Source organism: Phaseolus vulgaris, chromosome 9 (genome assembly GCF_051622355.1).
Source record: "Phaseolus vulgaris cultivar YP4 chromosome 9, ASM5162235v1, whole genome shotgun sequence".
In the NCBI taxonomy this organism is placed as follows: domain Eukaryota; kingdom Viridiplantae; phylum Streptophyta; class Magnoliopsida; order Fabales; family Fabaceae; genus Phaseolus; species Phaseolus vulgaris.
The window spans coordinates 25,755,968-25,776,704 of NC_143506.1; the positions used below are offsets into that span (position 1 = coordinate 25,755,968).

Below are 20,737 nucleotides of genomic sequence, written 5' to 3' on the forward strand. Positions count from 1 at the left end.
GTACCCAAATAAATCACATTAAATTAAATTTTGAAGTCCACTCACAGAACCTGCACAATATTTTATGACCAGACCTTGGTCTCTTCCTCTAACGTTCCTTTGTTCGCATTGCATTTGACGCTTTACTCTCACTTACTCACTCGCCACTCGCCACTCGCTCTCCACCACCCTGGTGCCGCGTGCGTCTCAACCGCCGCATTTTCTTCTGCCCTTCTTCGCACGATCACTGGTGATTTTTTTTATCTCCTTCTAGTTGATTTTCACTTTTCTTACTTTCTTGTCATTTTGGACGTACTCGTTGTGTGAATACGGTGCTACCTGCATTGGTTTTTGCTTCTTGGGTTATTCTGTTGGGAAAGCTTGGTTGCACGCGTCTCTTCCTTTTAAAGATGATGAATCTGTTAAAACTAAAAGAAGGAAGAAAGACAGAATGAGATGGGTTCGTCTCACTTGCCGCTGTGTTAGTTTTTTAAAAACAGTACTCTTTGGTTTTGTTTCTGATTGTTTTCACGTTTAACCGCATTTCTACTTATGGTTGAATGGGATGTAGAGTAAAAGGAAAACGAGAGTTATAGCAATAGCTGGGTCTTTTTCCCAAAGGATTCGGCTATTCCGAGTTTTAGATTCTTGGGGGGGGGGGGTTTCAAACAGCCTGAATGTTTTATGGTGAATTTTCATAATACATTTTGGGCTTTTTTTTTTTAAGGATGAATTTATGTTTTTTTACCCTATTTTCTTCATGGTGAGAACCGAACTAAACAAATTTGAATGAATGGATTTTTAAGGATGGATTATGTTGTTATTGTTTATCTTTATTTGTAATACCTGTTATGATTCTGTGAAATCGCCTTTGCCCTCCCTTTTTTGTTATGATGGGAATGTTTACATGATGCCAAGCTGCATTTGTCTGGAGCTTTGGCTGTTGCTTTGTGCAAATATTTCCTTGCATTGATTTGTTTTCATGTAAAGGCATTATCCTTTCATACATATGTTGCATATGGTGTCTTTGAGAGCCCCCTTCATATGCGTCCCCCTTACATTTGATTGTAAAAGCATTATCCCTTTAAGCCCATTGTGGTGGTGGTCATTTTGTAATATTACATTGCAATTCCTCTTTTTGTAGTAATACAATGAAATTCCTCCCTTTACATGCATTATCCCTGCATTTAATTCATAGAGGTCAATACAGCACCATTGCAACGCTATAGTGGGGAGGTGATACTTCAGCACAGCCCCATGCCAGTTCTGTGTGTGGGTTGTTATGGAGCAGTGCAGTGTATTGGTTGCAGGGCAAATTGTGACTGCTTTTATGTAGAATTGTGATCGTCCTAGTTGCTACTCTTTTCCATTTGCAAAACCTTGATTATTTGGCCTCAAATGACGTGTCTGTCTGGTGCTGCTTTTGTATAGCAGTTCAGTTTTGTGCCACTGTTAATGCAGTGCAAATTGTGATCACTTTGATATAGAATTGTGGCTATCCTAGCTGTCATTCTTCTTTCTATGTACAAAACTCCAGCTCCTCAAACAATTTCATTTGGTGCTGTTTCTGTGTGTGCCATGGAGTGGAGCAGACCAGTGTCATGGCTTGAATTGTTTGTGGCTGCTTCCTCTAACGATCTGGTTCGGTGCTGAATATTGGGATTTGTACCCTTTTATTTCATCAGAATACTAACTCTATTTCTCCTCCCAGTCCTTTCACAGGCTAAATTTTCTATTCTCTTTAGATTCTATAACGATGTTGTTTGTTGCCATTTAAGATGTTAATATTGAGATTTTGCCCTCTGATTGTTTCATCAGAATGCAAACCTATTTCCCCAATTGGTTCTTTGAAAGGCTAAACAATACACCTCTCTCTTCGGTGTCTTTTGTCTTCAGTGCAAACCGTCTGACTTAGAGCTCTAATCATCATTTCTGGCCCACCTGCTGCACTCCTCCCCAGTTGAGTTTCCAGCCAATCAAAATCTGTGGAACTTAGGCATACTGTTCTGTGTTCTCTACACTGTTCACATCCTTTGTGGTCAGTACTTCATCCAAGAGGTTCTATGTTCTATTCTATATGCGTGTATTTGTGTGTGTCTATGTTTTGTTTTCATTTTCTTTCACCTCTGTGTTTAGCTACCCTTATTGTGCCCTTTCTTGCTGTATTTTTTCTCGTCTTTTATATTTCCCAACTTGTTATTAAATTCACTATTTGGCTTAAAATTATGAATTTTAATTGTGGTTGTTAGTATTGTACTATTCATGATACAACTCTTCAGCTTGGTGATGGTGAATTTGTCAGCGGAATTGATTATGTGGCTGGATAGAACATGAATCATGTGAATCACAAATGAAATGTGTGAATAGCAACTTGTATCACATGAATAGTGTGATTCTACCGCAGCAGGTTGCAGCACCTTACCATCCAAGGTCCATCGTGTTGCACCTGGCTGTTGTTTGTTGGAGTGATGCCTTTTCCTGTCAAAATCATGGAAAATGGTGGCCAAAGTGGGTAAATTGTGTTATGCTCACTGAGTTCAGATAGTTGACCTTATGATGCCCTTTCTTGTTGTATTCTTCTTGTCTTTTATATTGCATGACTCTTGTTATTAAATTCACTATTTGGCTTAAACTTATGACTTTTGTACAATTTACTACACTTTGTGTGGTACGATACAATTCTTCAGCTTGGTGATATGAGTTTGTGGGCTGAACTGATTATGTGCCTGAATCAAACATGAATCATGGGAACCACAAATAAATTTGTGTGAATCACATCCCACACGTTAATCATGTGATTCACATCCTGCACATTAATTGTGTGAATTGCATCTCACACATGAATTGTGTGATTCCTCTGCTGCAGCACCTTGTCATCAAAGGTCCATTGTGCTGCACTTTGTTGTTGTGGCTGGAGTAATGCTTTTTCCAGTCAAAACCATGCAAAATGGTGACCAAATTCTGTTGCGCTTGCTAAGTGGGTTAGAGAAGAGAGATGATCTGATTCACTACCCTAACCACAAACAACAGGCGCACTGTACTTTTTTCTTGCTTTAGGAGGTTTTATATTTTAGTTCTAAGACAAATATTGTGTTTTGATTTTGCACTGTCAGTTTTATGTATCTACTAGACCCTCTTTTTCACATGCAAACTAATCTCTTTCAATCAAAATATGGAAATAAAGGTCAGTCTAGATTCATTATAATAAAGTTTTATTTCCTAATCAATTTAAAATAAATATGTTTTTAATCAAGATATTTTGGAAACTAAAATAGAAAATTATTTTGAATTCTATGTCACTATGTTATCTATTTATCTTTATAATATAACTAGTTATACATGTATTATTTATTTTTATGTTTTTTAGTTATTGGTTGTGAATTTGGGCTTTTATGTCTCTCTTTCATGTATGTTATGTATTATTATTGATCATGAATCTTACTATTCACAAAACAATTTGATTCACCGTCTGCATAAAACAAGCCTTTTGATTCTCAATTTTCCTGATTCTACTACCATGCTTTTAATTATTAATTATGAATTTGTGTCCTGATACTACATATGTGTATGTTTAAATGCAGTATAAATCCTCAGTAGTGTCAATCTTACTATGTGTCATTCTTTTATAACAGTTTTGGTGTTGGCCCTATGTGCCACTATAGAGGATTGCTTGATTCATGTAAAAGCATTAGCCTTTCACGTTTTGCATTGGTCTCCTGTCATGTGCATAATGTTGGTATTTTTTTAGTTTTACTCTGGGGATTCCTCATTCCATGTGCATTGCCCCTGCATTTGATCCATGTACAACATTATCCTTTTCACACACATCATTGACTTGGTCTTTCTGCAGTATTACATTGAGATTCCCCCTTCAGTTATGTCCTATTTATTGTGTCTCCTTCTTTCAATGTTTTAAGTTCATAATATGAGGTGTTGATTATGTTCCTTGTTTGAGAATGTAATATTTGGTAAATGAATTTCTACAGTATTTTGATTTACTTGTGTCAACAACAGCTGTTGGTTGGTAGATTAAGACATCTCTTTGCTAAGTAAAATAAAAGTAGGCTTTTCCTTTTTTATTGTAGTTGATGGATTATCTGATATTTTATCTTTTCAAGCTCCTTCAGTTTTATGATTCTCTATACACTTTATCTTTTCCGTCTGTTATACTGAACACAAAAATATTGATCCAGAACAGAGCATATACAAATGAGTTCGAAAAGAGGGAGTGGGAGACCTAAAACCATGGTTAATAATGATATGTCCAAAGGGAAAAGCGTATCCGAATCTCATCCAAATATTGATCAGTTGACTCAGGGTGTTGCTGACACCAAGCTAAACCCAGGACAAGATGATGGTGAATGGGAGGTATATGGAAAGAAATCCAAGAACAGAGCTGGAAGCAGTGCTGCAAAACCATGGGGAGGACCAGCCCATAATTCTAATCCTAGGGCCTGGGTGAATGCAGATATGGCTCAAAAGCCAGGCATCTGGAATCATGGTGGAGTTGGAAGATCTTCTGGAAATTCAATGCAGACACAAAATGCTAACTTTAGGAGACCAGCTGGCAGAGGAAATGGAAGGCCTCAGTCTGCAACAAGTGGATATGAAGGCAACTATGTGCCTCCAAATCCCTTAATCCGGCCTCCACTTGAGCATGGCTGGAACTGGCAATCTAGACGTGGTGCAATACCGGCCAATGTAAGGGATGAAATTGCACCTGAAGACCTTGAACAGAATAATGATGTTGATGATGATGATGATGGAGAGGATGACTCAGATGCTTTGGAAGATACTGATGATGATCTAATGAGTGATGACTATGATTCTGATGTTAGTCAAAAGAGCCATGAGACACGTAAGAAGAACAAATGGTATAGGAAGTTCTTTGAGAATTTGGATAGCTTGACTGTTGAAGAGTTAAATGAACCGGAAAGACAGTGGCATTGTCCAGCTTGTCAAGGTGGTCCTGGAGCTATTGATTGGTACAGAGGACTGCAGCCCTTGGTGACACATGCTAAAACAAAGGGATCAAAAAGGGTGAAGATTCACAGAGAACTTGCTACACTTTTGGATGAGGAATTACGCAGGAGGGGTACTTCAGTAATTCCAGCTGGGGAGTCATTTGGAAAATGGAAAGGTTTGAAAGAAGAAGAAAAAGATCACGAAATAGTTTGGCCTCCAATGGTTATCATTCAGAATACGAAGCTTGAACTGGACGAAAATGATAAGGTGTGTATTTTTATTGGTATCAAATGATGAATAACTACTAGTGTCATGTTTAATATTTCGGTGGCTTGTATTTATGGAGCATAACATGCACAAATTTCACACATTACTGGTTTTTTCTTAACTTTGGATTTGTTCTTTGTATTCAGTGGATAGGTATGGGTAACCAAGAACTTCTTGATTATTTTAGCACATATGCTGCTGTTAAAGCACGCCATTCTTATGGCCCACAAGGTCATCGTGGGATGAGTGTTTTGATATTTGAAGCCTCAGCCAGTGGCTATCTAGAGGCAGAGCGTCTTGACAAGCATTTTGCAGAGCAAGGAACTGATAAAGATTCTTGGTTCAATCGCCCTATTTTATATCTCCCTGGGGGGAATCGCCAGCTCTATGGTTACATGGCTACAAAAGAAGATCTTGACTTTTTCAATAGGCATAGCCAAGGTTTCATTTCCTCTTTCCTTGTTACCTTTCTTCTTATTTGTACATTGCAGATTGTTTGATGTGTACTAGATGCCGGTTAATTTATGTTAACAAAGTATAAGCTGACTTTTGTTGTCTCTTCTCATCTGAAATTATGTAGGTAAATCTAGACTCAAATTTGACATGAGATCATACCAGGAGATGGTTGTACACCAAATTCGCCAGATGAATGAAGACAACCAACAACTTATATATTTAAAGAACAAGGTTGAGAGAAAAACTAGACACACGATAGCTCTTGAAGAATCCATTGGTAAAATGTCTGAGAAGCTGCGCAAGACAATGGAGGAAAACCGCATTGTGAGGAGGAGAACTAAAATGCAACATGAAGAAACCAAAGAAGAGGTAATACTAACATCAGATAGACTTTATGGTTATTAATTTTATTGAAAAAATTTGCTCGTTGAATCACAACCACATATTATTTCTGCTGCCACCGAGCTGTGGTTAAGATGTGCTTTCGCTTGAGTGTTTTGTTGAAAAGTTTGAGCTGTAATTTATGTGTTAGTACAAACGTGGAAAAGCTAAAGTTACTGTCATATTTTGTATCTTCCCTTATGAGAAGTTTTGCATATGAAAATGTGTTTCATGTACCCATTGAACTTCTGTTTGATGTGTCAAATGTTTTGTTGAAAAGTTTGAGCTGTAATTTATGTCTTAGTACAAACGTGGAAAAGCTAAAGTTACTGTCATATTTTGTATCTTCCCTTGTGAGAAGTTTTGCATATGAAAATGTGTGTTTCATGTAACCATTGAACTTCTGTTGGATGTGTCAAATCAGAGCATCACTGAATAAGAGATACAGTTTCATAGCTGCATTTAATGCCCGACCTAAAATGTCACGTCACGTTGTTGCTACTATATTGTCTTGTCTTCCTTTCATTAAAAGTAAAAAAATGAATGAGCAATGATATGGTTGCACTGGCCTAGATTTGCATTATGTTATCTATCAAATTGATTTTTTTATAATGATGCCTTGAAAGAAAAACACAATCTTGTAGAGATTTGGATCTAGGTTTATTATTTTTATCTTGTTGAGGATGTCTGGTGCACACCGTTAACCCAGATTTCCTGAAAAAAATTTATTGAATGATTCGAACCATGTTCTTGTCTTCTTGGTTTATCTTTTTTACTAACCCTGGGGCATAACTTGTTTTTTCTTCAAGAAACAAAAATGCTATTTTGTTAATTTTCCCTTCTGGTTAGCTCTTATCATGAATGATCTCTAGGTGATCATATTTTTGGTTTTATGGTTACGTTTCTCACTAATGTATTCTGTCAATCATGAAAGATGTATATGCAAGAACAATTCTTCAAGGACCAGATCAAGGTCATTCATGATTCAAGGGATGCAAAGGAAGAAGATTTTGAGAGGATGCAACAGGAGGAACGTGAGAAGGTGATGCAGTCAAGTACTACTGCTCATGTAAACGCTGAGGAATATAGACTCAAGTATGTAATTTTTATTCCTTCCATATTGTCCTGATAAATTGTGAAAGTATTATGTAGGCAATTTAAAATTGAATCGTTAAACAGCATTGTCTTTGTAGAAAAACTAATTTGACATAAAAATGATTTGGACAGTGGCATGGCATGATATTTTACAATGAATTTTGGTGAATGATGTAGGGTGGATGAATATCTAAAATTTGTTGAGGTTCAAGATAAAGAAATGGAGAATTTTGTTGCTGAAAAGGAGAAACTGTTGTATGCTCATGAAGTGGGTTATGCTGCTATGAAGAGGAGGCATTGGGAGGAAGAGGTGCAGCATGAGCAGAAGTTTGATGAGGAACTTGCCAAGCTCATGGAAAAGTACTCCCCTTCCTAAACTAACTCCTCAAATGGTATCTAATGTTGGGGTGACTCATACAAACATATAAACACAGCCTAATCAGTAGACAAAATAAATAGTGCCCAGACCTGCTATTCACTATGTCATTTTATTTTCTTTGCTACTTCTTCACATTTAGGTTCATACTTGGAGACACAACCCATATTCAAATTTTAAATTGCTGGTGCATCTGCTATTTTGCATCTGCTACTTACATTTTATGCATTTCAGTTACTTTCTTGCATGAGTCTTTTCATTAAGATGTGGAGAGTTTTATGTTTTTTTCAGGTTAGAGTCGATGATTGTTATCTTTTAGTTCTCATTGATAATTATTAATATGTTGATGTCAATTAAAATTGTTTTTAACTGATGCAAGTTGGGATTTTTTTTATAATGTCCGTTAAGACATAAATCAAAGCTTTTTATTGACCACAACTGATGCTATTTAAAGTTTTTTCTAAAATAGCAAGTATAAATTTTTTAATCTGCGTTGATTATAGTTATTTTATGGTTCACATCGTTGTAGTTAGTTTTATATTGATATTGATGTAAGTCTCAATTGACATTTGTCAAAATTTTCCTAATTAAAAACTTTATTGTGATGTTAACCAAATTTGTTCAATTGAAATTTGTAATGATTTTTTAATGACTATAGAAATTGTTCTTCTATTGACATTAGACTAGTTATTTAGTGATAGTTTTTGTATTTGGTAATAATTAAAATGTTTTATTTAAATAAAAATACAATTTAGTAAATTAAATTGTTGTAAATGAAAGTCAAATAACGTTAATTTAAAGAAGTATTTACAACATTTAAATCACATACATTGGGCACAAACTTTTTCCTATTTTAGTTGAAGTCTTATTTAATTACGATTCTATTAACTTGTGTGATATAATGAAGAATTTCAAGTTTTCAGAGAATTTTAAAAAAATGAAATTGAAATTAACTTAAATTTAATATAATTTAGTTCGCTCTTGAATGTTTCATTTGGTTTTGGATTGAACAATTTTATTCTCACAATATGCAAAATTTATTTTTTAATAATATAATTAAAAATTAAAATGTTCTTTGTATCACGAGGACAATTCCATAATGAAATAATGTACATAACATATCTAAGAAGACATCCAAATCATCAAAACATCAATTAGAGCCTTATTAGAAAAATACAAGAATATTGAATTTTAGTTGACTTCAGAGGAGACAAGTCAATATCATTTTGGGGTCAAACTTTAGTTTAAATAATTGTATAAAGTAGTATAGAATTTCATCACTCATGTATTGGACTTAGTAGCATAGAATAATTGAGGACAATTACTTCCGGAAGAATATTGTTGGACCCAATTTCAGTATGAAAAGACGAAAATGCCCTTAAACAAATGGGAGTACATATAAAAATACATTTTACACCCCCTTTTTTGGAATATGTTTCCAGATTTTTTTTTCCAAAACAAAATTTTTGTATTGGGGATTTTTTTTGGAAATGAGATTTTGATTTTTGAATTCTATTCTGAATTTTTATTTCCAGAACACGATAATCTCTTTCGGATCTACTTTTCTGGAATGTATTGTGTTTATTCTGGATTTTTATTTTTGAAATGAAGGACATTTTTAGAAATTTAAAACTATGTAGGGTGCAGGTTCAAAGAGATTTGGTGTAGGAAGAATTTGCCATAATTGAGTAATGTATTTGGACCAGGTTTTGGGCCTTGTATTTCGACCAATAGTGGAATAGGATTAGAATAAGGCTTCTTCTTCCTTCACCCCTACGTTTTACTTCCTGCACCCCACAATTTTTAAAATTCCAAACTGACCTTGATCTATTATTTGAAAAGGGGTCCTGGATTTTCGTTGCTACTGTTCATCTTCTTCATTCATCTTAGGTGCTGGTGCATGCAGGGTCTTTGTAGTTGTGCGGAGCAAGGTAGAGAAGTAGGATCGTGATTGAGTAATGTGCTACGGATTGATGAATCCGAAATTGAGTAATGTGTTGTTGATTTATCAATCCAGAATTGAATAATGTGCTACGAATTCATCAATCCGGAATATTATTAGAAATAGAAATCCGAAATTTTACCAGAAATATCAATCCAAAATTTCTACGGATTCCAGAATTCGGAATGTGAAAAAACATATACAGATTCTTTATTCCGTAAAACTACCGGAGTGCATTATCTGAAATATTATAGATGAAGTGTAGAAACGAAAATCCAAAAAAAAGATAGAAGTAGAGATCCAAAAACCATAAATTTTACTTACCTTCAAGTTGACAATATCACCCTAAAGCATAAAGAGATGTGGAGTTCTGGAATGGCGTCGCACGGAATGAAGATCTGGATTGGGAGTTGCGGCTGCGCTGGGAGGAAGAAAATGAAAGTGAGAGTTTTAGGGTTTTTAGGAATTAGGGGCATTTTAGGGTTTTTAAAAAATAATAAGGACATTTTAGTCTTTGCATAACATTGTAGGGGTGCGGGAAGAAAAATGTAGGGGTGCAGGAAGAAACTGCCTTAGAATAAGGTAGCATGAACCATCTAAAGTTACATTTGGACTTCTTTAAGCCCAATGTGAACCTTAGGCGTGCCAAAGAGGATGCACACATAAGGAGGATGAAATTACATCACATGGGAGAAGGCATGGAGTGTGTGACTAGCCACATGACACACTCTCGCTGGCTCTTCTATATATCTAGTGTTTTAGTTTGAGTATGAATTTTTTTTTATTTTGACTCTTTTTTAGGACTGACTCTAGCACTATAAATAAGTGTGTTAGCCTAATGTAAAATTCAACTTATTAGTGATAGTGTTATGGTGTTTTCAGCCCAAACACTTGACTAAGCTCTCTCTTTAGGGTAGTCTCCTAAATAACATCCCCTAGACTCTTTCCTAGTAAATTGACCCAACCTTTTCACTAGCCATTTCCACTCTCCACTTTAACCTCTCAATAGATATCTTCACTTCCTCCAAGCTTTCACATCAATTCCTCCATTTCAATCCGTTCAAAATCAAGAAACTACACAAAGTTAGAAAAAGAAGGCCATCATTCGGTATTGAGAGCCTTGGTTATGAGATAAGTATTCTTCTTTATCTTAAATTTTGTTCTTCTTTTTTCCGTGTTGTTTCTATAATTTTTTACATGTCTTGAAATTGTTTTGAGTTCTTTCCACTAATTATATTGATGCATTGTCTTTTACATTCGGTTTAAACTTATTGCTCTTACATGAACCTTCATGTATGAGCTTCTATGATTTCTATTGAGTTTAATTGTGTGTTCTTTTACTTTTCTTGAGTTTTAATTCACTTTTTTTTCATTGATTCATCATCTAATTGTTTTATTTTAATTTTAAGATCCATTCCATGTCGTCTTAAGTTATGTTAGTCATTTATATGTCACAAATTTCTAGTTTAACTAATTGATTTGTTGTTTAGAGTATTGCAATGAATATATTGTGTCATATGTGTTGTTTGAGTGATTTTCCTTTTCAATTTTGAGTTCAATTATTTTTAGTAGATCATTAGTGATCATATTTAGAGTTAGGTTTCCATGGTGTCTTGTTGTATTGTTTAGATTTTTATTTGCTGAAAAACTGAGTACTTTAGCACTAGATTGTAAATTTTGTTAAAAAAAAATACGTCATATTTTCAAGTGCAGGTTTGGAATTGAATACTTCAATATGTTATTGATGTTTTGTTAAAAAGGCACATCCTAATTCAAAGTTGAAAGAAATGATAAATCAAAAGAACCATGACATTGAAAATGAAACTTGAAAATTTTGTGTTTGCTCTCGGTCTGGAAATTATTTTGAGTTTTCCAGTGGTGATTTTGTCCAAATTTTGTTACATCCAATTCATATTTTAAGTTAACAAGCTAAGAAAAAAAATCAAGGTTGAATTCATTGTAGAATTTCTTTTAATAAATTGAGAAGTACTGCTACCAAAAATACTCTAGAATTTGTTTGTTACTTTTTGTTTTGTATTCTATTCTAGTGTCTGTCTTAGCTAAATCTTTTTGGTGTGCCTACTTTCTTCGCTTGCTTTAATTTCATTATTTTCTTAATTCCTGATACTTTTTGTGTTTGTCTCCTCTCTACTTCTTTGAGTTCTCCTTTCAAATTAGTTTTTCTTGCTTTGATACTTCTTAACTTTTTTTGAAGTGGATTCAAATTTCTTGGTGGAATTGCTTGTGGGTTGTGAAGCTTATTGACTAGGTAGCATCCTAAGAGAAGGCGGTGCAATTATAAGGAAGAACACCCTAAGGAGAGGCAACAAGTGCAAGGGAAACAAAAGAGGGAAACACTAAAGAGATAAGAGCTTGAAGAGTTTCATCATTTTGTTGTTCTTTTCATTTGTTTTGTAAACGACCATTTTCAAAATTTGGGTGTCTTGGAAGATAATTTATTGTTCTTCCATCCCCTAAAGGGTTTTCTTTAATTACTTGTTAGCTAGAATGTTTATAACTTGAATGTGTCTTGAAGGTTCACAAGTGCCAACAAGTCTCACTTTAGGATTCGCCTGGTTTAATTTTGTGCATTTCAATTCTAGTGGTTTGTTAAATTTTTATTTAATTCATTTTCTTGTGTTTTAAGTATTTTCAATTAAAGGAACTTTGAAGTGCATTTGGATAAGATCTGGCTAGGAAAGACTTGGTACTTAAGTGATCCACACTGATGCATCTCGCTTTCCTTGGAACTTACCTTATGAGTTAAGCTTATTTACCTTCTTTGAAAAATCTTATAATACAAACTTAAGATGTTCAGGTATACTTCTAACGATAGAGTAAGTAACTTAGGTTATTTATAGAAATGTTGCAAACTTTTAGATGCTAAACTAAGTAAAAGAAAAGAAGAAATTTTAAAAATAAGAGATGTCAAACTTGCCAATCTTGAAGAGAAACTTAGAATCATAAGGCAAGAAGAGGAGAAACTAGACACACACAAAAATAAAAGATAGAAAACATTCACAAAAGAGTAGAAGAAATTCCACTCCGTACATTACATTGGGGGATATAGAGGCAAAAAAATGGTAGTCTTAGTTTGAATGAACAGTATCAACCTTCCCTTATAACGCATAAAAAAGAAGAAAAGCCTAGTCCAGTGTTTCCATGTTAAGATTGTCTATCTTTGTTCTCTTCTTGATCAACCTAGTACATCCCATCGAGAGAATCTTTTTCAAAATTATTACCTAACTTGTTCTCTTATTGTGGATAGTAAATCATGTTATAATCTTTGTGGTACAAGTTAGATCAAATGTTAAACTTAACTACCAATTCTCATTCTAAACTTTATAAACTTCCTTGGATTCTTAAAGATGAGAATATGGTAGTTAAGCAACAAGTGAAAGTAAAGCATTCCATAGGATACTATGAGGAAAAGGTTTTATATGATATAATGTCAATGGAATCTTGTGATATTTTGTTAGAATGACATTGACAATTTGATCGTGAAACCATTCATGAAGGTCGTACTAATAAAATAACTTTTACTCACAAGAAATTTAAGACATGTGTTGAGTTGCAAACAGAAATTGAGAAATTTCTAGAAATATGGCAACCACATAGGACAAAAAAACAAATAAATAAAAACAAAATTGATTCTAGAGTTAACTTCTATCATTTATTTCATAAGAAGCACATAAATTTTAGAACAAATTTGTTTCTTAATTATGTCTTGAAGAACCTTGTTCTTCTTGACTTTTATATATATGTGCCATTTGATTTGTTTGATATTTATTTTAGATAGGTGTTTGATCCAACACGAAAACCATAAATTTTAGGAAATAATAAGGTTTTATCCTGAAACAACAATGTAGATTTGAGCATAGGTCCTTCTCAAGAGGGAGAGGATGATGAAAACCGTCCAACCACAAACATCCATAGAATAAGGAGGTTGAAAACCTAAAGTGTGTTTATGAACTTACTTGCAAATATGAGTCTAATTGGGCTTTTATTTATCTTTGTAGGCCCAATCAAGAGGACAACTTTAGGATGAATCAATGTACAAAACATATCCAAGAAGACCTCCAAGTCATCAAAACATCAACTAGAGCCTTGGTTAAAAAAACACAAGAAGACTGAGTTTCAGCCAACTTCAGAGGAGATAAGTCAACATCATTTTGATTCAAGCTTTAGTTTTAGTTTAAATAATTGTATAAAGTAGTTTAGGATTTTCATAGGCCATGTATTGAGCCTAGTGGCATAGAATAATTGAGTCATGTATTTGGGCTAAATAGTGTAGGTTTTGGACCTTGTACAAGAGTAGAATAGTATTATAGTAAGGTAGCATGAGTCATCTAGGGTTACATTTGGGCTTCCTTAAGCCCAATGTAAATCATAAACATCCCAAGGGGGTTGCACACACAAGGAGCACTGAATTACCATGTGTTTCACATGGAAGAAGGCATGAGGGTGTGACTAGACACATGACACACTCTCATTGACTCTTATAGATCAAGGGTTTTAGTTTGAATTTGAAGTTTTGAATTTTGACTCTCTTTTGGGCTGACCCTACCACTATAAATAAGTGTGTTAGCCTCATGTAAAATTCAACTTATCATTGATAGTGTTATGCTACCAATTTTCAGCCCAAACACTTGTGTAAGCTCTCTTTCTCTAGGATAGTCTCCTAAATAGTCTTTCCTAGACTCTTTCCTAGTGAATGGGCTCAACCTTTCACTAGGGGTTTCCACTCTCCAGTTCAAGCTCTCGGCCTATATCTTCACTTCCTCCAAGCTTTTGCATCAATTCCTCTAGTCCAATCCGTTCAAAATCAGGAAACTACACAAAGCTAGAAGGAAAAGACCATCATTTGATAATTTAAATTTTTATATTAAATAATTTAAAAATACAAACATTGATTTTTTTTTTATTTCGATATTAGAAGAGGTATGAAAGAAGTAGGGTAGGTAGTGAGAGGTGATAAATATGTTTTATTTACACATTTACAATTTTATTATAAGTTGAAAACACTTGCAATATACTTTATTTTCAATTTTTAAATCATTTCCTTTTAAAAGTAATAAATTTGGTTCAATATACATATTTACTTTAATTTTGTATTTTTAGCTTATCTGACTTTTGCTCACTATTTCAACCATAACTTTTTTTCTTTAGTTATTATTTTTGGTTGATTGTAGTTGCATTGGATACATTTCTAGGGTTTCAAAATGAACATATTGTTTGTTGAATTTAAAGTTCTCTATTAATTTATATGATTTTTATAAGGCGAATTCAATTTTCTTTGTTTTAGTTTACATTTTATGTAATTATGCTTATGTACCTAATCAAATTTCACATTTAGACTCATTGTACTCTAAAAGATAAAAAAAAATATCATTCCTTTAATTTTAGGAACTGTCACTTCATCTCAATTACTCTCTTCTCTCAACTTTTCTGAATTTTGTTTGGTGTTCTTCAGATCTAATTCTTGATAATGAATTCACGGAATCAAGATCAAACAAGTCGAATAGGGTTTTGTGTCAATCATTTAAAGCTCTGAATTTGCATTTCTCTTCTCTAATTTCAATTTTTGCACTTCTTACAATTTTCATTTCTGATTTTAGGGATCTAATTAGAAACCGATTGAATGTTGATTTGATAATTAAATAAAGATTAGATTGAATGATATTTTGATTTGATTTGTGTGGCGTATTTGATAAATTGGATCAGTTAATTATTCAAACTTGAATATAAATTTGTACACAATTGTGATAGGATGAATTGTTTGGTTATTGAATCTTTAATTTGACTTTTCATCTTCTCTTAACATCTTCATTTTTAATTCTATTGTGTTTTTCAAAAAAATTCTATATTTCTAAATCTCTAAATCCCTAATTTTAATTATATGGGAAAAATATTTTAAAGATTGAATAGAATATGGATGTATTACAATCGCCTTATATTGTGTTCTATATTACAAATTTTAGATAAAACTTAGTATTTCTTATTTTAAGAAGAACATTGAACATCAAGAGGCGAGGAGATATGGGAGAGAGGAAGAAAGCATGGAAGACATGAAACAGAAAAGAAGAAAAAAAAAAGATGAGAGAGAGAGAGGGACAAAGAGTCAAGAGACAAGGGGAGAGGAGAAAAGAATGAGAATGAAGAAACCAAGAGAAAAGAAAGAGGAAAGGAGATATCTAGAGAAGAGAGTGGGAAAGAAAGGAGAGAGATATTTACCTGACTTGTTGTCAATTCCCACCAAACTCCAGAAAATTTCTTTCTTTCTTCAATGAAGAAAATAAGCTTGGACGAAAATAACAAGGAAAATTTGGAAAACAAAAGCAAAAAAACTCAAGTCGGAGCAATTTACCTGATTTTTACTGAAGATCCTGCCATTTTATGGGAAAGCTTGCTGAAGAGGGAAAGGCAAATATGATACAAATGTGATAAGAATTCATCCAACATAGCTTAAATTGCTTCAAGAGCAACACAGAAGCGTCTTCAAGTTCCTTCACCAATGAATTGATTTTTCCTGCCCAAATCACCTGAGAAATTTCACTCATACGTATTTGTTGTTCATCAAATGTGGACCAACTGAAACCATGTTTCTCACCGAGACAAACTGGATCCAAACACATAGATATATCTTTCCCTCTTAACCAGGTTATTGGCAATTAGGCATGAAGTGTTTTGAACTGCAAATATAAGCCGTGTGATAATCTGAGTATACATACTAATTAAGTAATTAACAGTGAACACGTTATCACTTCATATTCAGTAATCATAAATATTTGTTCAATGAAATAATTTATCTGTTACTAATTAGTTTACTCTACTCAGTTAATAAAGGAGTATTTTTAAGCTAAAAACTCCACGGGTTCTTTAACTTGTTGATCCAATGTGTGTAGGGTACTGTAAATAATGCTTCTTTGGGGGTGGGAACAGTCTCCAGCCACAAAAATGTTATTTGATCTCTCTACTTCGATCCAGCTGCATCCAGCTGGCTTTTTCAAATCTTTGTTCCTCATCATTTTTCTCACTTCCATCACCCCATCCCATCTACCATCCGCTGCGAACAAATTGGATAGTACAATGTAGTTTCCTATATTGTTAGCTTCAATTTTGAAGAGTTGGTTTGCTACAATACGGCCCAACTCTACCTCATGGTGGGTTTTACAGGCACCAAGCAATGTCCCCCAAAGATTAGCATTAGCTTCAATTGGCAAACTGGTCACAAGAGAGTATGCTTCACTAATGCGGCCACCTCGAGCTAGGAGATCCACCACACAAGCATACTGTACCAAAGTTGGTTTCATACCATGAAGTTTCTCTATTGAATAAAATATGTTCAATCCGTCATCTACTCGGCCAGCATGACTGCAAGCAGATAATATGGAAGTAAATATAATATGATCTGGCTGGATTCCCAACTTCAGCATATGAGAAAATATCCAAAGTGCTTCTTCACTCATGCCATGCATAGCATACCCACCAATCATAGCAGTAAACATAACCAGATCCTTATCAGCACTCAATTGAAATATCTTATATGCATGACCTATGAGGCCACATTTGGCATATGCATCTAAGAGGGCAACTTCGAGGTGGAGATCCTTTAAAAATGACCGAATAATATATCCATGGCACTGGCTCAGCAAGGGTACTGATGCCATTTGTGTGCAGACTGGAAGGAGGCTCATGATAGTCGCCGTATCAGGCTTCATCCCTCGAGCTTGTAATGCATAAAAAAATCTAAGGGCTTGTTCAGGACAATCATTTTCTGCATATACCCGAATCATAAGATTCCATGTGGTAAGGTCAGTTTCTGTCATCCCACTAAATATCATGTTTGCATCACTATGTGATCCTAAATCCACATAACCAGATATTAGTGAATTGCATGTGACCAGATTCCTTTTTTCTGATAGATTCTGAAACATTTTGTTAGCATACTCCATGTTTCCACATTTGGAATATGCATCAAGTATTGCATTCTCAACTGTTAGTGTAGTATCACTTAATAAAGACCCAGTTCTAATTGAATAGTTATGTATTTCTTTAACCTTTTTTACTCTCAAAAGAGAGGCACAAAATCGGATTATGGTCAGCATTGTAACTGAATCAGGTCTAATTCCGAGTTTAAACATCCAATGTAACAAGTTGATAAATTTTGAATGATGCCTCTTCTCTCCAAAGGCATCAAAAATAGAATTCCACGAAATCAAATCTTTCCTGGGGATCATGGAAAAAGTATGATATGCTTCTTCTGAATAGCCGCATTTTCCATAGAAACTAACTAAAGCATTTCCAACAGCAGTATCATAAAAAAGAAAAGGATGTCTAAAAATATACGCGTGGATTTCTTTCCCCAACTGCAAATTTTTCAACTGTGCACAAACTGGAAGTATGCTGACCATGGTCACAGAATCTGGCAATAACGTCTCTAGAGATACTAAATTACCAAACAGATGCAGTGCTTTTAACCATTCACCATTTGATGTATACCCTGCAACAAGAGCATTCCACGTGACCAAGTCCCTTGAATCCATTGTCCAAAACAAAGCTTCTGCTTCCCTCATTTGCCCAACTTTTAAGTAGAAGCTAATCAAAGCATTACAGACAGAAATATCAGCTGATAATTCAGGCCACTGCTGCACATAAGAGTGGATCTGCCTTCCACAACGGTATGCAACACTCTTATCAAATGAAGCACAAACAGGCAGAATATTTGCAACAGTCGCATCATTCGGCTGCATAGGTCCTTTCAACATTGAACTGAACAACAAAAATGCATCCTCCACTAACCCATTCTCAGCCAAGCCCGCAATCATTGCATTCCACGAAACAACATCTTTGTGAACAATATCATCAAAGACAGCATGTGCATCAGGAGACACCAGCCCACACTTTGCATACATTGACACAAGAGCATTTCCACCGAGGGTGTCTTGTTCGAAACCAGACTTGATAACATAAGCATGCACACACAGTCCAGCATCGAGGTCCCCCAAACGAGCAAAAGCAGGAAGGACAGTAGCAACAGAAATAGAATTTGGTATTGCATCCCCACTGGAAAGCATCATCTTAAACACCCTCATCACATCAGAATCACATTTGTTGGACCCAGAAAAGCCAGACAAGACAATATTCCAAGAAACAGAGTCACGGTGATTGAGCTGAGAAAACAGCTTGAGGCAATCATCAAGCATGCCGCATTTGGCATACATGTTGAGCAACCCTTTATTGGTAACCTGACAAAAAACATGACCTTGTTTAACAACATAACTATGCAGAGCTCTACCCAATTTGGGAGCCAAAAGGGCAGAACAAGACTTGAGAATGGCAGCGATGACAGTGTGATCAGGTTTGAAAGCTTCATAACCCTTTAAGCAGAGGTGGAAAAGAGACAAGGCTTCGCTGTGTTTTGCATCTAAACACAAGCTCCGAACGATGGAACCCCATGTCCTGAAATCCCGTCCAAGCATAGTTTATTGTTAGACTACCGTGTGAAAATTAAATGATGTGGTCCAAGCTACGAAAAGCTCAACATCTGAGCTTTCTAGTTCTTCCTTCTTGTACAAAAACAGAAGGGAAATAGTGTTTGCTGACATTTTCACAAACAGGGGACGTGCAATGTGAAAGGTGGCAGTGATGAATTCAAGGAAGATTCTGGCCGAATTTCTGCGTACGCCTAACTCATTAATCGCCGCCGTTTATGACGGCTACTTCGCCGGGAAAGTGATCGCCGGCGGTACCACCGGAATGGACTGAATTTTCTTTACTTAAATAAGAAGTGAGAAGCGAAGAACAGTCTCACTCTATCCGACTAGTGCGCTCAATGTCATCTTTTATTATTAATTTTTCTAAAATCATAAATACACAATTTTGGACCTTTTATAACTCAATTATCATTATTTTCTATATATATTTTTATCACTTAAATTTTTTATTTTACTGCATTTATCGATTTACATTTTCAGTTTTCTTATTTTCTTATCAATCTATTAAATATAGAGTTTGAGATAATAATTAATGTAGCATATTTTAAATCTAAAAAATTGTAGATATAAAACTACTTAAAGATCAATAGTTGAGGGGATTGAAGATATTCAATTGAGAAAATTATAACCATCACAAGCCAATACAAGTCTCTCACCATAATGGATGGTCAAACCATGGAGGATATGTTTGGAAGAATGTAGGTTCTTCATGCAGAAACTATATTCTTATAAAGCTTTAACGGAACAAAGAAATTTTGATCGAGTTTCAACACTTTTAAATGGGTTCTTGTTCTTGTTCTTCTCTTCGAAACATGTCTTTATATAGTCTTGAAGAAAGTAGTTGTTGCATTTCTTTATTTGGCTACTAAGTTGCTTTGAACTTATTTGAATATCTGTTTTTTCTTCTCTATCGTCTATTGATTTGAACATTGAGAAGCATTAAGTGCATTTTATGCAACATCAATTGGTCTTCTCTTCTTCATGTAACCTTTATGATCGTTGGTAGTACTTATATTTCTTAGTAGCAAAACACCCTTTACGCCAAACAATGATAAAAGTGCATAACATATAGGACACATATCTAAGCTAGAATTGAATATTGCTTATGTTAGGATTGTTGGTGAGCAATGCAACTTTAGCTAAGACTACAAGAGATCTTAATTTTGAATTGTCTCGAGCATCATTCCTTTTGGTGACAAATGGTGAATACATTCCCTGCAATACAAACATAAGCCATGGGAATATTCTTTATAGTTACATTATCTTAGAATATATTCGCTCTTTTTGTCTAATCATCCTCAACATCTATCAAAATGAATGGAAAGTTTGCATGGTGCTATTATCGTTTATCAGACGAAGCACTTGCACTTGCACTATCTACTATTTTCTTTCAATGTCTATCAAATGCAGCTACATCATGATTAATGTTTTGTTAATTTGAGCACTTAGTCAAAATTATAATATTGTTGCAAATGCACTTTAAAACCTCCCTATCTTGATAGTTCTTAAAACAATAAAGTTTTAACATGAGATTTTTTAAAAACACAATAAAAAATCAAGTTTTCTCAACTAATTTACACAAAATATTTTCAATCAACATTTATATTGTTCAAAACATATAAGATTGATAGATAAAAAAAAGTACTCTGAACAATAGAGATGAATGTTGTGCGGCATCTTCTTTGACATCAACCTTAGGTTGTAGGATTTTTCAAAATTCGTAACTCATTAGTGGTAGATGCTCCTTTTGAGTTGTAGATTTTGACAAATATCTATAAC

The 20,737-nt window shown here is 34.5% G+C and overlaps 2 protein-coding genes across 8 annotated transcripts; one reads left to right on the forward strand and one right to left on the reverse strand.

Moving 5' to 3' along the window:
- On the forward strand, window positions 1–7,766 carry LOC137820517 (protein SUPPRESSOR OF GENE SILENCING 3). 7 transcript variants are annotated; one of them, XM_068624645.1, is made up of 7 exons: window positions 51–229; window positions 1,876–2,017; window positions 4,178–5,211; window positions 5,358–5,652; window positions 5,792–6,036; window positions 6,983–7,143; window positions 7,321–7,766. In XM_068624645.1, exons 3-7 carry the CDS (start codon window positions 4,189–4,191, stop codon window positions 7,517–7,519), a joined length of 1,923 nt encoding a protein of 640 aa, XP_068480746.1. In that variant the 5' UTR covers window positions 51–229; window positions 1,876–2,017; window positions 4,178–4,188; the 3' UTR covers window positions 7,520–7,766. The 7 variants fall into 7 exon arrangements, with proteins under 7 accessions (XP_068480744.1, XP_068480745.1, XP_068480746.1 ...); XM_068624646.1 differs by having other exon boundaries at window positions 91–229; window positions 1,798–2,017; XM_068624642.1 differs by having other exon boundaries at window positions 91–229; window positions 4,173–5,211.
- An 8,374-nt stretch (window positions 7,767–16,140) lies between these two features.
- On the reverse strand, window positions 16,141–19,289 carry SLG1 (Tetratricopeptide repeat (TPR)-like superfamily protein). Its single transcript, XM_068627852.2, has one exon. It carries the CDS (start codon window positions 18,941–18,943, stop codon window positions 16,316–16,318), a length of 2,628 nt encoding a protein of 875 aa, XP_068483953.1. The 5' UTR covers window positions 18,944–19,289; the 3' UTR covers window positions 16,141–16,315.
- Window positions 19,290–20,737: the final 1,448 nt, after the last annotated feature.

Coding starts and splice junctions, on each gene's coding strand:
- LOC137820517 (XM_068624641.1), top strand. Junction 5,653..5,791: donor TTTCAATAGGCATAGCCAAG/GTTTCATTTCCT, acceptor GAAATTATGTAG/GTAAATCTAGACTCAAATTT. Junction 7,144..7,320: donor GCTGAGGAATATAGACTCAA/GTATGTAATTTT, acceptor TGAATGATGTAG/GGTGGATGAATATCTAAAAT.
- SLG1 (XM_068627852.2), bottom strand. CDS start 18,943: ATGCTTGGACGGGATTTCAGGACATGGGGTTCCATCGTTCGGAGCTTG.